General features: G+C 46.9%; 1 protein-coding gene across 3 annotated transcripts in view; it reads left to right on the forward strand.

Annotated features, from left to right (window-relative positions):
- Nucleotides 1-1,480: 1,480 nt before the first annotated feature.
- NPAS2 (neuronal PAS domain protein 2) overlaps nt 1,481-16,126 on the forward strand; it is a 107,655-nt gene continuing 93,009 nt past the window's right edge. For all 3 annotated transcript variants that reach the window (XM_074908825.1, XM_074908834.1, XM_074908844.1), the window contains exon 1: nt 1,481-2,476. In XM_074908825.1, coding sequence (XP_074764926.1) covers nt 2,130-2,476 — 347 coding nt within the window. In that variant the 5' untranslated portion in view covers nt 1,481-2,129. The remainder of the gene's footprint in view (nt 2,477-16,126) is intronic.

Below are 16,126 nucleotides of genomic sequence, written 5' to 3' on the forward strand. Positions count from 1 at the left end.
AGGTAGCTGCAGCAACCTTCAGCCCCCACGCTGCGCCCACTCGCACACACCCCGCGTGGGCAGAGAGGTCTCTGCCGGCTGGTATTTCGCAAGGATTAGCGTGTCTTTAAAAAAGAGGCAGAATGGACCAGGGGAGATGGGGAAACAGCCCCCAGCCCACCACACAAACGCTGCCGGTACAGGTATGGCCGTGCAGCCAGGCCCTTCTGGTGGGAAGAGAGTTTGCAGCGGCTAAAGGGGCTTTACCCTCCCCAGCAAATGCCTTCTCTGAGCAAAAAGTGAAACTCTCCTAGAAAGCAAATACTGTATCCCAGGGGGAGACGCCTTCTGCGGGTGGAAGAGGTGCTCCTCCAGGTGTTTCTTTGGCGCAGCAATGGTGGGGGGGGGGGATTTGGCCCGGTGGCCACAGCAGCGCCAGCAAGCCCCGGGTGCAGAGATCGTGCGAGGGCGACAGCGGGCAGGGGCAAGAGCCGGGCGTTTGGGCCCGGGAGGGGCGGGCAAAGAGGCGGCGGGAGGGAACGGGACGTGGGAGGCGGCGGGGATACCCGCGGGCTGTGCCCAAGGCGCGCCCCCCGCTCCCCGGCCATTTCTGCCCTCCCTGGGGCAGAAGGGCAACCCCAAACCCCGCTGCCTGCCGCCGCCAAAAGTCGTGAGGAATGCCCGGCGAGGCGACAGCAAGGCTCCGAAACAACAGCTTCTTCTAGGCTCCAGCACACTTCCTTATCTCTCACTGGCCACTTTGCAGGAGTATTAGGAAAAAAAAAAAAAAAAAAAAGAAAAAAAAAAAAAAGCAAAGTGGGGAATAAAAAGAATGACCTACTTTGCAACAAGGGAAAAAAAAAAAAAAAAAAGAACCGCTCTCTGTCAAGGTTTTGCTCTAATTGCCGGTGTGGCGTTGCATAACCAAACCGGGAGCTCCTGCCCGTGCCCGGGGAGGCCGGGAACCTGCCCCGGGGCAGCGCGGTGCGGTGCCCCGCTCCAGCTCAGCTCCCGCGCCCCCCCCGCCACCGCCGCCGGGGAGCTGGGGCACGGGCAGGGCGCGGGGTCCCCCCCCGGGCCGGGGGCCGAGCGAAGCCGGGGCGCCCCGGGAGCCGGCGGCCGGTGTCCCGGGGGCAGCCCTGCCCGGCGGGGGCTCCGGGGTCAGGCTGGAGGGGCGGGCGGCCGCCGGTGCCGCGCGGGGATGTCGCTACAGACATATGCAAACGCGGGCACGCTGGGGTTTGCTCGAGGCGTCGTGAAACCATCCTTGATGCGGGGCTGGCTTTTTGGTTGAGGGGTTTATTTATTTATTTTTTTTCCCTGCTTCCCCTTTCGTTCTCTTTCCAGCTTCTCCTTTTCTTGGATCCTCGCCTGTCTCCTCCCACAGAACGAGAGAGAGAGAGAGAAAAAAAAAGGTCACGTATGTTTGGAAAAATATGTAGGTCAGTGGAACATTCCCTGCACTTGTGCACAGGGAGCCGGGGCGGGAGAGCTCCTCCGCAGCCCTCTCGCTACCCACCGCCCCAGCCCGGCCCTCCCGGAGCCCACCGCGGGGAGGGGGGAGGCGAGCGCCGGGTTCCCTTTCCCCCTCCCTGACCCATTTTGCGCACCGGGCTCGGGTTTGGGCTCCCCCTCCTTCCCCCCGCCTCCGGCCCCCCCCCTCCCCGCTCCCAGCCGGGGAAGGCGAGCGAGCGGCGGAGGAAGCCGGAGCGGGAGATCCGCCGCCAGCCGCCGGGGCCGCGGCTGCCCACGGGCGCGGGGCGTGGGGCGCGCTCCCCCCCAGCGCCGGCGGCCGAGGGCGCGGGGCGGCGGCCCGGCGGAGGGGGCAGGCGAGGGGCGGCGGGCGATGAGGGGCCGGCGGAGAGGAGGATGCCCCCGCCTCGCCCGCCGGGCTCCAACTTCCCGGAGAACTCTCGGCCCCGCAGCCCCCGCGCCCGCCCTGCCCCTCTCGGCCGCGCGTCCAACTTAATGCCCCAGCGGGAGCCCCAGCCAGCAGCCCCCCCGGCCCCCGGCCTCCTCCCCGCCCCCCCCCCGCAGCAGCCCGGGCTCCCGGCGGCCTCCCGCTGCCGGCGGAGCCCCTGGCCCCGGCGCGCCTGGGTCCCGCGGCGCCCGGGGCGGCGGCAGCGCGGCATGCGGCGGCCCCGCGCACCATGAGACACGGCACCGGCACCGGCACCGGCACCGGCGGCAGGCAGGAGGCGGGCAGCGTCCCCGGCTCCTCGTCGGCGAGGAAGAGTTTGCCGGCTCCCGAGGCCGGCCTCCTGCGCGGCTGGAGCAGCGGCGGCCGCTGCCGCAGCGGCACCGGCAGGCACCGGAAAAGCGGCGGCATCCAGCCCGGCGGCACAGGCACCGGCGGCACGGGCACCGGCGGCACAGGCACCGGCGGCACGGGCACCGGCACCGGCGGCGGCTCCCGCGCCCAGGTGGCCACCGCGGACAGCAGCAGCGGCGGCGGCTGGGGCTTCCCCGCCGCGCTCCCGCACCACCGGCACCCCAGGTAACGCGCGGCCCTGCGGCCCCGGCCCTCCCTCCTGCCCGCGGGGCGCCCACCCGTGACACCCGAGCGGCGGGGGGGGGTCAGCCGCGCGGGATGCCCGCCCATGCGTGACACCCCCCCACCCCCCCGCGGCGGCAGTCGGGGTCGGCTCCCCTCCGTCCCACACGCCGCGGGGCGGCGGACGTGCCCGGCCGTGCGGGGCGGCATCGCCTCTGCCGCGGGAAAGTTTCCGTGGGGAGCGGCGTGTGTGTCCCGGCCGGGCTGGCCTCTCCCTTTGCAAAAATAAGTTGCCCCCCAACCTTGTCCCCCTCCCCATCTCATTTTGGCGTGGTTGGCAGTTCCCTGGCGTTGGGGGTTCATCTAGGCTGGGCTGGACCAGGGTCTGCGACGTGACCGGGCGGTGTTTGGTCGAGGAAAACTTCCAGTAAGCCCAGTGGGATTTCTGCATGGGGCGAAGGCTCCTGGTGGGAGCAGAGGTTGCACCGTGTGCCGGGAGAGCCCCGCTGCTGCTGCAGCAGCTCTGCGCCGGGCTCCCGCCTCTTTCCCTTTGGTGCGCAGAACGAGGGAACATTAAGTCCAGGGCGGAGCGGCAACACAGGACTTCATTGACGGGGAGTTGTGCAGTGGTGTTTTCCTCCACGGTCACTAGCCTGACTTGTCAATTAACAAGCACGCTCATCCAGAAACTTTCCTCCCTACTCCTTAACTATCTGCAGGATGGCAGTTTACTTTCACTCAGGTGACTCAGAAATAATTAGCGGTTATAAGCATTACAGCCAGCAGAGGAACTTAAATCTTTTCACGGTGCGAAATCTCCAGAAGGGTCGGGTTCCCTCGGACGGGCACAACTAACCTGAGCATTCAGCTCAACAAGTGGCCGCCTCTTGAAGTGGAAAATTCTCTCTTACCCCGGTGTGAAATGTTAATTTGTGTCCCACCGTGTTTTAGTTTGTTTGGTGATACTGAATAATTAGTGTTCGCAGTTTCCAGATCTAGCCAGCTCGTCTGCTGATCTGTGTCTGATTCCGAGAGCTGTCTGCTGGTGGAGGGCCCCATCCTGAATACATTTCTGTAGATAAATATGGACACGGAGTTGCTCTGCGGGGACGGCCTGGAAACAGGAGTATTTGGGGAATGTAACTGCCAAGCTGTGCGCTGTCTCAGTGAACGTGTGAAAACGAAGGCTGTCCAGAACTGGGTATCCGACACCAGGTATCCAGAACCAGGTATCCAACACCCCCGGCTAGCAGCACTTCTGTGCCCCGCTCCAAAACCTGGAGACAGTAGGCTTGCCTAAAAGTGCTTTCCCTCCCAAATAAAGGTGCCGCCCTGCACGTGTGCAGGATTGAACCCACAGACTATGCTTTGCAGAGTTATGATTATTGCCCCATTTTCTAGCATAGAGCGTGCAAGAGCGCTTGAAGGAGTTGTTATTTTATCATAGGCAGCAATGTTGTCTGCAGTTAAAATTATCTAGTGCTTTCCAGTACAATGCTCTGCTTTCAGGTGCTTATGTATTTGCTAAGCTTAAACCTAGGCTGACATTTTCCAGGTTGAGTGTTTACTGAAGACAGACTCTCTTTGGGAAATTTCAGATTAAATGGTTCAGCTATTTCTGCAAACATGGTTAGAGGGAAATGTATTCTTTGCCCCGTATCTGATGAAGATGGTTTAGGTATACATCATCCTGCATTAGGAGACCTTCATCTTTCTTTTTCTGTGAATCTGCATTTTTTGGCTATGGTGAGAAACACTTTCATTGAGACTATTGAATTCTTGAGGCTTTGTGTTTTGGAGCAGGAGAAAGATACTTGGCCTGTGATCAGACTTGTGATGGGGCTGTGCCTTATGTTAAGCCTATGAAAAGCTTCCAGAATTTGTCTCAGTTATCATTTTGTCCCAATGCTCAGGTTGCGCACTCTTGGTGGAGGGATGTTGAGGGCTTGACTGTTGCACTCACTCGCTGAAGATGCCATCGGCGTGGAGCACGCTGTACACCCCAGTGTTGTTAGGAGCCGAGCAACTGCTCATCTTCCTGGGAAGAATGAGAGCACTCCAGTTGGTGGCTCAAGGGCTAAGTGGACTTCCCTCACAGTTATTCTTCCCAGATGCTACTGCTACAGTGAGCACCATAAGGAGGGAACATTGAAGACTGTGTCTTCAGTGACAGGGTGTACCTGCTGATGCGGAGGCAGGGTGGAGGAGGAGGAAACTGCTTAATTCACGGGCACAGTGACAAGAAATGGTGGGACCAGAATGGAGAAGAAGAAGTATTGGTGACGAAGGCATGGGGAAAGTGAAGAGCAAGAACCTCAAATTAAGTCAAAGGACTTAATGGGGTCATAGTTGCAAAGATTGGGCACAAGGTACAGGGAAGTGTAGATAGAGGTGGAAGACCCAGGAGCAGGAATGGAGGGCAGAAAAAGGTGATGAGAGACTTGTGGTGGGCAGGGACAGGAGACCTGAGCCTGCAAAAGCAGTGGTTTCCAGTCTTTCAGTGATTGGGTCATGGTACTATTGCTTTTTCATCCTTCTCATCTTTCTCCTCACACTGCCTATTGTGTTCTTTAGACCCTGCCTCCGCTTCTTCATCCCTCCTCTGGTCCCATCACAGAAGTTGTTGCTGTCTCCTTGCCATGAGGAGCAACTATTTTTGCTCCAGTCATGGACCTTGGACCTGGAGAGGAGCTATCTCCGTTGTGGAGCCCAGGCTCTGGAGTTGCGCTGAGCCCATGGTTTGTTCTCCTCCTTATCTTGTACCCTACCATCAGGCAGCACTCCAAGGAGCAGGGCATGGCACCATGGCCAGTCTCAGGCCTCCACTGTGGTGTCTGCCCACCTTCTTCTAGCACTAGGTTTGCCACGGATGGGATAGTAACTTTGTATGACCCAGTTAAGTCTCACACTAGATTTTTAAGCTGTGGGCCTAAAGGATGCAACCCAGTCGGTGACTGCTGTGGAAGGCTAGGGTGGGTTTTCCACTTTTTAAACTGGAGGAAGAATTTTTAGCTCGGTATGTTAACAATATATCAAAATAGTGAAGTCCCGTGGGAAAAAAATAGTATGTAATCATGTAACTGATGTTGTATAGTAATACATTTGTTTAAGGTAAGAATATTAAGATCAACAATTGATGTTTGATCTGGTATTCTTTAAGGATAGGACATTTTGCACAGCAAACATAATGATTCAGATAGTCATTGCCTGTGTTCAGCCGTCATTTTGAGCAATCACATTACTTACATCACTATACAACTGATGATTGGCAAATACCATACCACTGAATATGACAATCAAATACGTATTTTATGTGTATTTAGTTGCTTTTCTTTCTTTCTAATCTGCATTGAGTAACTCCCATTTGTGTTTATAGTTCTGCTTTCAGGCTCTTAAGGCAGATGCACTGGAGTTGCAGATTTTGTAGAGGGTTCATTATCTGTATAAAAAAAGTCATTTTCCTAGATATGACTTAGCTTTCTGTTGAACCTTGATCTTATTAAAACTTGCTCTTGAAAAACTAGGCTGAGGCCACGCAAATATTTGTATTTTATCTAATTTAATTCAGTCAGAAATCAGCATTGGCTGATAGACTGACTTTATGAGACTGATACTGAATTCCGTGAAGGAAACACCATGTATTAGTATTAAGCAGAATGCATAGATGGTGGTGGATTTGTTTATGTAGTGGTGCTTTTGGTATTTTAGTTTTTGAGAGAGACTAAAGCCATCACTCTTTGTAGTGACCTGCTACGGGCCTCACAGGATATATATACCAGTATATCGCCAGCTGAATTCAAAGATACAGGAGTTGCAGGGGGATGAGAAGGGATGTGGTTCTGTAATTCATGCTCTGAGTAAGCAGATGAGAAACTGCAGATGTGGTTCACTCTGCTCCTTGCATTTATCTGGCAGTGGCTCAGGGATGTTGACAGATTAGACTGAGGGATTTGGGGGCACAGCTTTCTTGGCCTCGTACTCATAAATTAGGTGTACATTTTGGGGATAGAGGGGTAAGTACTGGTTTTGATGCTTCTCTTCCCGTGTCTCTTCCCCTTGAAGGCAAACCAAGAAGCACAACTCAATCCAGCCAGAACGTTTGTTTAATTACACTTTGGTAAACGCATCTCTGTTCCTTTATCCAAGGACCACGGCAGAGATCAGTGTTTCTTGCATGCTACCTGCCACGTTTGGGAGGAATAGTCTTATGCACCACCAACGCTAGTTTTAATCCTGCTTCAATCTGCAGATTCACCTGTGGCTTCAGAAAAATAAAACTCTCCCAAAAGTTAGGTCTCTGGTGAGCTTGGACCTTTGTCACTAGGAAATAGTATTGCCACACACTTTGCCTGGCACTTTGTCAGTACCTGCCTGCTGTTCCTTGTCCTCTTCTTTGCCTGCAAACTCTCTGAGGCAACACCATCTCTTTCTCCTGTGCCTGTGCAGTGGGTAGCATCCCCAGAGCTCCAAGATACTCCAAAAAAGACCATGTAAATGGTGGGAACAGGGAGGTTATGATCTTACCTTTTCCTGCTTGGGCACAAGTCTGTGTAAAACAGCTGGTCTTTGCTGGTCTGATTATGACAGAAGGTGTTTTCAGCTGTTTTACCACAGTTCTTAGGGATCTGTGCATAAAGTAGAAGATTTCTAGCCAAGTGAAATGATGCTGTGGGAAAAAAATCTAAAGGATGTGTATGTGCATTTGAGATCAGAGTGGAAATTTGGAAGTTCAGGTAGGAAACCCCTTCATCATCTCAAAACATACAAGAAGTGCTAGCATGACGGAATGTCATCTACTGAGACGTTTCAGTCACCCTTTTGCTTTGCATATCTTCATGTCAGATGAAGGTAATGTGCATGTCAGGTTGAAAGTTAATAGAAGAAAGTGTATGTGTAATCATATATATGTATAATCATAGAAATTCATTGCTACAGGTCACTGAAGATGCAGAAGCCTAGATAAAATCTCCATGGATAACTCAGAAAAATAATAAATTCAGTGCTCAGACATGAGGTTTTGGGGTTTTTTTTAAAAAAAACCTGCCTGAGGAGTGACAATGCTGATAAAGCGACGCAACAGAAATCTGTGAAATTAAGCAAAGCATGGAGAAGGCATACTGGGTATGACTGTTCACAGCAACAGCAGTGGAGGGCATTGGGTGAAGCAGGCAGTTGTAGGGATGGAAACAAAAGGAGGTGGCTCTTCACGTGGTGTGGTCAGGCGGCTGAGCTCCTCACCACAGGATGTGGATGCTGAGAGGTTACATCAGCTAATGAGGTGACTGGATGAGTTCATGGAAGAGAAATCCATCAAGGGCTATTAAAAACCACTGCCTCTGGCTTAGGAAGTTTTGAGCTGCAAATTCTTGGAAGCTTGGTGAGTATCCTGAGGAAATATCACTGTTGGTTTGCCTTGTTCTTGAACTTGCCCCTCAGCACCCATGTCTGGCTACAGCTGGGAGGGCGTACTGAGCCAGGTGGTCCCGCACCGTCTGCGCTGCAAAATGAAGTGGGCCAGTGTCTGGCCCCCCTAAGGCTCCCAAGGTCAAGGGGCTCCTGGTGGCTTGCACCTTCACTGCTCAGGGCTGGCCCTGTTATAATACATCTGCCATGGAAAGAGCTAGTTGGAAGAAGCTAGTTGAAGTGCTCCAAAGCAGAGCCAGGGCATGAGCTAGAACTTCAGCAGTGCTGCGGAAAGGAAGGTAGCACTCAAGCTTGCTCCCTGGTGTCCTATTGTTGAGCTGTGCAGGCATGGCAAGGATAGACAGCCTTATCTTCTTGGGTTCAAGTAGGTTCACAAAGCAATTATATTCATGGAAGCAATCCCACCAAGAGGCATTGAATACCCAGATACAATGCCTGGCTGAAGAAGCCTCCGCTGGGAGACTGTAATATTGCTACATGTGTGCCCCACTCACGCAGGCTTCCCAAGCCTTTGCTGCTGCCCGGTGTCAGGGAGAGGATTTGGGGCAAGGTGGTCATCTTCCCTGACCTGCTGTTGCTGTAGTTACAGTTTTATCCGTCTATATGAGACCAGGCTTTGAAATTCTGAGTTGGGAATGTGAGGTTGTGTTGGAAATCAATTTTCTTCAGCTATCCACTGCACTTAAGCACTGGTTAAAACAATAATGTTGTGTTGACGGCTGTTTACTAAACCAGACAATTTGCTTAATCATCTGAAAGGCAGATTTTAAAGCTCTGGATTGCGCTTACTGCAGCTGTGCTAAACCAAAGACTGTGTATTGCTGTTCACTTAAGCAACGGTCAAAGCACAATGCATTCAAGTGCAGCTCATGCTGATGGTATTTGCTAGCTTTTAGATGAGATCTATTGCTATCAGAACAACAGCAACAATCCCGAACTCAACAACATCTACGTCCTTCCGATCATTTCTTAAAATTTCTAGATGCTAACTGATACAGAAACTCCAATGCAGCACTTAATGGAACTCACAACTGCCTAGCTGTATATTTTCGGGCTACCTTATGTAATAAAATGGCAGGCCCTTAACACTGCCTGCGCAAGAGAGGTTGCATAAGCAGGCTGGGGAAACAACCAGAGCTCTGAGAGCCCTCCTGAATCCTGCACATCTTGTTTGATCTCATTTAACATTATTTAATAAGTGTTATCATACACACCACCACCACCACCCCGAGTTATCTCAGAGCACTGATAGTGATTTAATTTCATGCACAGACCTCACTTTTTAGAGAAGTCATCAAACTTTTCAGTCAACTGAGCAGTCTGATGTCTGGGTAGCCTTGAATTTTCTGTAATCAGAACTCAATTGAGTTAAAAATAAAAACACGTTAAAAACAAAACCTTGAACAGGAAAATACTTGTTTTTCATTCTTGGTTCTAATTTGGTAACCATTCTAAAAGTTCATCACTATGGTTTGTTCTATCTTGGGATAAACAATTTATTATTCAAGCAGATTTATTCTTTTTTCCCTGTAAAAATAGACAATACTGTTCAATCATTGGGAAGAAAACCATCATGAGAAAATCATAATCAACTTTAACAGGCTTACAGATGACAATAATTTTTTTTAAGCATAATTTTATCCCTGCAAAGAGTAATAATTGAGTTTGAATCTTTATTACCATTTTGCCATTGATGAGCAGGTCAGATTATTTTTCTCTCAGTTCTCTCTGTTAGGTGTGTCAAATTTTTAAACTGGAGAGGAATTTTAATAAGGCAGCTCCCACCTGTAATCTCTAAATCAACAAGTGGATGTAACTGTGCAAAACCTGAGAATTACTGGTTATCTGATTGAGTCAGTGACTGAATGAGTCCAACTTTGAGCGTGTCCTAGGCTTACTGGTTTGAGTAGGACACCTCATTAACAGGTTATAGAGAATTGAAATTGTATTTCCCATATTATGGACAAGAATGTTATGCTTGCAAAATCTTGTCATTAATAAATATTATTACTGCATGCAACATGATCAGCTGGAGGTGGGGTATTTTTCTGCTATTCCTAGTTCTCATATGAAATATCTGCCTTGGTGTTTTTGTTGGTAATTTGACAGATTTTTCTGGGTTTGACATCTAAAACAGTAAAAGGTTTTAAATTGGAGGCTTTGCATTAGACATACCCACATTCCAGTTACACTTGCAATAAGAATTCCTTTAATTTATGATTTATAAAGGGGAAAACAACTATATGAGTTCTGCATGGACCATTAAGGCCACTACTTAGGCAGAATCTTCATCCTGTTCATCAGATGAGCACTGAGGTTTTTTAATTTGCTTTATTTCTGGTTTCCAAGCTGAGAAGAATATTTAATTCTCCCATCTATTTGTGTTATGCTTCCTTTTCAATGTATTAATACAGTATTTGGAAAAGATACTTTCACACAAACAACCTAATCAAACAATAGTTTTTGGATTCAGATGGATGCATTTCCAACAATTTCAGCAAAAGCAATACTGATAAAAAATAAATAGGTCACTCATATTCATTCTTGTATTTTTATTTTTTTATAAGAAGGACTGAAGAATCTTGCTTGTTTTCTGGGCTGTCATTGAAGTCAGTGGAAACTTTGCTGGAATAATTCTGGACCTTTAATTTGATTGTTTGCAAGGTGGTACGAGTCAGTTTTTTCATCTTTTTTCTTTCTTTCCAGCACAAAGGACCTTATTGTCAGCTGATGCACACTGATATAACTCAGCTGGTCGTAGCAATTAAATTTATACTGCCTGGCCCCTAATATCCATATTTCTTCAAAATTGCATCGCCTTTTTCAACAACAGAATATCTTGCTTTATCTTGCTGTTATTCAAGTATAAGAAATAAAGCTGCATTTGGTGCCTACCCTGCTGTCCTCATTAAGACAAAACTCCCACTGAAATCAAGGAGAGTTTGGCTGACAAAGAATTACTGACTTGAGCTTCTGAAAGGTCTAAACTTTCTCTGTCACTTTTTGGTTTTGAGGGTTTTTGTCATTTGGGTTTTTTTTAAATTTTATATTATTTTTTATCTCACCATCTATTTTAACTGTTCCCTCTCCTTCTTTTATATTTGTATTTTTGAATCTTTAGCTTCCTTCACTAGGAACTTTTTTATTTTTACTTCAGTCAGGCCTTAGGACCTTCTATTTCCCACCTTGTCCTCTCCTCCTTTCTTCTCTCCTCTTACTATTTCGCCCTCTCTTTCAGTTATTCTTCTGTTATCCTCACCTTTACTGACTACAGCACTGTCAAAAGTTGATATACATCATACATGTTTCCAGGAATTTCATTTAGCTTGTTTAGACCCCTTCTATGTACAGGTGCCTATATTCAGGTACTTGCCTTAGGGCGAAGCAGCAGTTTGTAAGATTGGTTATATAGACAGAGATTTATTTGCACAATATTCATCTCTGTAATCTTTCCTCCTCTGCTGGATAGGATCTTAGAAGTTCCTCTGAAGTATTCATGCAGGGTTTCAGCAGTAAATTGTGTTTTGGACTGATAAAATAAATATTTGGCATAGTATTGCTGTCAGAAAAAAATACTTAAGGCTTTTGAAGTCTGTGTAAAAGGGGTTTTGTCGAGGGTGACAAAACTGGAAATCTCCAAAGAAACAGGTTTTATTCATAATTCTTCTACTGTGCAATGTTATGAGCTTAGACCACATATATAATGCTTTTTGTGCATCGCTTCTCTTATCCATAAACTAGGGCAGCTTTACAGAGTCTTGTAGGCTGTGATCAATTCTGGGTGCCATTCATAGCCAGGTATCTGAGGGATGCACGATGCAGGGGGCTCTGAGGTCCTAAATATACCATTGACAGACAGAGGAGCCACAGGGAAGTCTTTTTTGGGCGTTGATCCATCTCGGTGGTTAGGAGACACTAGGCAGTACCTTGTCACCGCAGGCACTTTGCTTCCAGCTGTGCAACATCTGACAGCGTGGGAGTGTTCCCTGGGTGTCCTGGCTCCGTTGGTGACCTGCACAATGGCTGGGTTCCCCCCTACTACCTCTTAATTATTTGCAGTTTGCAGATGGAAAGCATTTTGAAAGTGCCAAGTATGGTTATTTTCTTGCAAGTTTGACTGAAATTTGAGTTCTTTTCCAGAAGACCTAATTCGTGCTTGTGAAATAAATAGTAGGTGTATGGCTTCTTAATGTATAGCATAGCATTTCAAACTAATGTCATCAGCTTACTGTTTCTTAGCATCTGGATCCCTGCAGACATACTTCTTAAAGTAAAAGGCATAATGCTAAACTTGCTTATTCTCCCTTAAATAAGCAAACACATTTTCTCTTATTGTAATTGTTACAAATAGTTTCTCTTGGTGTCCAATTGCCTGTTATATTGGCAAACCTAAAATGTATAAAAAACTACAGTCTATATATAGAGAGCAATTCCAGATAAAAAGGCATTTCTTCTTCTTTAATGCAATTTGTATTTGATTTTCCCAAAACCCTCCTCTTCCAAAAAACAATTTAAACCACATATGAACAATAGTTTTATTGTTGTTGACTGAATGAGAAATTTGATAAAGGTAGCTTTTCTATTTTCGTTAAAAATAGATTATGTTTCAGAGGACTGAAGAATATAAGTTCAGTTTTTCACTTTGAATTTCACATTTCATTTGCCCAGTCTATAATAGATATATTTTCAAGATCCTAATTGGCATTAGACTTGGCATATTTCTCTGCATATTTTTTCTCAGTGTGAAACTATTAGAGGGTCATTGTGCTGGTTAATGAAAGAGGGCTGACATTCTTTGTAAATCGTGAGTATTTAAATATTCTTCTATGCAAATTTTGCCTTTTCATGAAAAAAAAGTTTAACGAGACATCTTAAAAAAAATTCCTTAGAAGTGTTGAAAAATGCAGGTTACATTCATTCAAAATCTAGATATCCAGTGGTGGGAGGTGATGACACATTTCAAATCCGCTACTGTATAATTAAAAGGGGATTCCATGTAGGAGATGTAAGCATAAAAATTGGGTATGGCTTTTCACAATGCTGCTAGTTTTGCAGCTGAACTCCTCAGTACTTTTCTTAGAGTGTATAATCAGTTACGCTTGTGCTGATTTAATCAATTATTCTTGTGCACAAACAAACAAACACAAACAAAAACCAGCTAATTTCAGACTGTCTTTGAAACATCAGAACTAGAGACTTCACTTACAATGAAAGAAATATTATTTTCAAGCCTCTAGAATGATTTTAAAAATGGCAAAGTTATATTTGGGAACTATCATACTTTTGGGTACCGGCAGCTGTGTATCCTTATGCAAAAGTGGATTTGGCTGAAAGACCAATTCATAAATATTGTATCTGAAGATTGCAGCAAGCTTTCGTATTTGCAAGAGATAATGTAAAATGTGCAACATTTTTTTCATCACTCTAAGAAGTTTCAGCTTAAACAACTCGGTCTCTCAAATCTAATGAATAATGGCCAATGAACAAAAGTATCCATGGCTTCTTGAATTGTGGGGGCTGGAGACCATTCTGCCTGTGGAGGAGGAAAGGTCAGCCTGCTGTGGTCAGTCTGAAAACCCTCCTGCGCGCTGCCAAACTGTGAAGCAGCTCGGAGGCGGGAGATGTCAATAAATAACTTGACTCCTGCACTCCGTGACTTCCCATCTTGCGGTCTAGGAGCTTCCAAGCAAGCAACAGACTGCTCCTAGCTGCGTTGCTTGGAGAAACCAAGTGGGAGATGGGGGAACCTCTCGTTTCTCTGTTAGAAAAAAAATGCCTTTTTTTTTTCCTTTTTTCTAGACCTCCTCCGCCTTGATCTGCTGTTTGGGGAAGTGAGGGGTGTAGTGGGGGAGGTAAGACTTATCTTTGATCTGATGGCTCCTTTCGTTCTGGGCTGCTCTCCAGGAAAAACTTTTCCCCCTTGGGGACGCAGCATTTTTCATGGCAGAGGCTCTGAGAGCAAGAGTGCTGTGGAAGATCCTGAGCTTGCCTGACGTGCGCTTGACATTTTAGCACAGATTCAGCAAAGCAGCTTTATTCAGGTAAACACTTCGGCACATGCTTTTCGTTACACATTTGCTCAGAATTTCATCTGAGTTTCTTTCCTGAATAAGGAAAGATTTAAGCACATATTTAAGGGCTGAGTAGGTCCCCGGTCTGACTCACATATAGCACAGTGAGGATGGGTTGGATGGAAAGGGAGCAGTCATCACAGTAGCGTGGCAGCTGAGAAGTGGGACGTACCGTCTGAAAATCAGCGTGCTACAAAGGGACCTTGTTCTTCTGGGAGGCAGCTTCTTATCTGTATAGGACCCCAAGAGGAGGAGTGGGCCTGGATTTTTTACTTTCATCTCCTCATTTGTTCTGTTTCTCTTCATTTTGAATTACTCTGCGTAGGTCTTGGATGATCTGAAGCAAGTTTATAATTAAAATTAATTTCGTTGTTCTGCAACCTCATGTTTGGCAGTTTTAAGATTTACCCATCTGGCACCTCACAAGGAGGACAACTTTCTTTTGCAAAATACTTTTAAGTGATCTGTATGTAAAGGTGGTGCTGTATGTGAAGTCTTCTGAAGATTACTGAGACAGCATCAGCCATGGAAGGTTGCTGAAAATTATTATTTGTCAGCAGAGAACACATACCCAAACCTTTTGGCTCTTCCTAGCTACTTTATTCATGAAAAATGTTGGTTCACAGTTTTGCCTGCAAAATTTAAATTGATTCAAGCACTGATGTAACCTTTTTTGCTTCTTTTGAGGATCTGAATTATGAATCTAAATTAATGTTTTGCAACACAGAAGAGGAAAGAGAAAGGCACTGCAGAGCGGGCTCAGAAATGCTTCTGCAGGAAGGTCATTTTGGCAAGCCAGGTCTTGTCTGCTGTGAAAGGTCTTTGCTGACAATGATACATGTAAGGGCACAGTGGTAACTTTCTCCAGCAGATACCTATTGTATGCAGTTACTTTACTGGCAAAAGTAAACCGTTTCTTTGAACAGGATGAGCTATCCCTGGAGAAGCAGGGGGAGTATAGAAGAGTCGTTGCAAACATGTTTCCAACACAGGGTTCATTGAAAGTTTTTCCATATTCGTCACTGACAATGCCACCCAAAATTTGAAATACAGACCTCACATAAATAGAATATGAATAATGGCTCCCAAAATTGCATCTGATTAATAGCCTTAATTGTTGCATTTCTTCTTGCACTTTAACCAGGAGCGTGGCTACACTGTTTTTCAGGGATTATAAGGTAGGATGTGGCTCAGTTAAGGCCAGATTTATTTTTTTTTTTTCTGAATTTTAATCTGGAGTTAATAACGTTTTGGATGTTTCTCCCTAGTATTGTTTCCTACCTAGTCTACAGGTTTCTTTTGGAGAAGTTTGTTTGAAGTGAAACTCTTCTCACTGTTCTAGAGTGTGACACCTCTCACAAGACAATTGTCTTAAAGAACAAGACAATAACTGGGGATTAGTGAGATATTTCTGGCATGAACTCAGGCAGCACTGCCTCCATAGCCTATTCTTCCTGATTTTCTATTGCTCATCACATCTTACCCATTTTTGCTAAAGCCGTAGTTGCAAGACTGCTTTAATCCATGTAAGTGCTGCTACTGCAAATGATGAACCTGCCTTACTCCCAATTCTGGGCACTCATTTCTGTTATTTCCCTTGTCCTGGACCAGTGGGCCAGAGCAGAAAGCTGATGTTGCTGAAATTTAACCTTTTATCTGTGTGGATGGGTTAATTTTCAGCTGTTGTGTTTTCCTAAAGTAGTTCACTGTGCAGCCACACAAATGGGGGGGGGGGGGGCAGGAATGTCAAAGATGGAAAGCAGGATTTCCTTTGGAGCCAGTGTGTGTTTAAGCCACTTTGCATTGTCTGCTCATGTCATGACATGTGAGTGTCCTGGAGGAGAAAAGAAGTAGGCTTGAAGTTTGTCCTGAGCGGACCTGGCAAATGAAGAAATGGAGGCAAGGCTGAGACTGACTTAAGAAAGTTATATCAATTGGGCAAGGAGATAGTGGGCTGGGGAGAAAAATGGACCAGCAGGAGAGGGAACATGGAGAGTGGATAGAATAGAAAATTATGACCAGCAAGAGAAGGAACATGGACAGTGGATGAGGGGCAAGGGAGACAAGGGAATTTGAGATGCAGTCCATGGCAGTGGAGAGAAAGAAGAGAGTAGAGATGGAGAAAGAGCCTCTAGTACAAGCTTGGGTAAAGAGGGGT

Source organism: Athene noctua, chromosome 1, assembly GCF_965140245.1.
Source record: "Athene noctua chromosome 1, bAthNoc1.hap1.1, whole genome shotgun sequence".
Taxonomy (NCBI): Eukaryota; Metazoa; Chordata; class Aves; order Strigiformes; family Strigidae; genus Athene; species Athene noctua.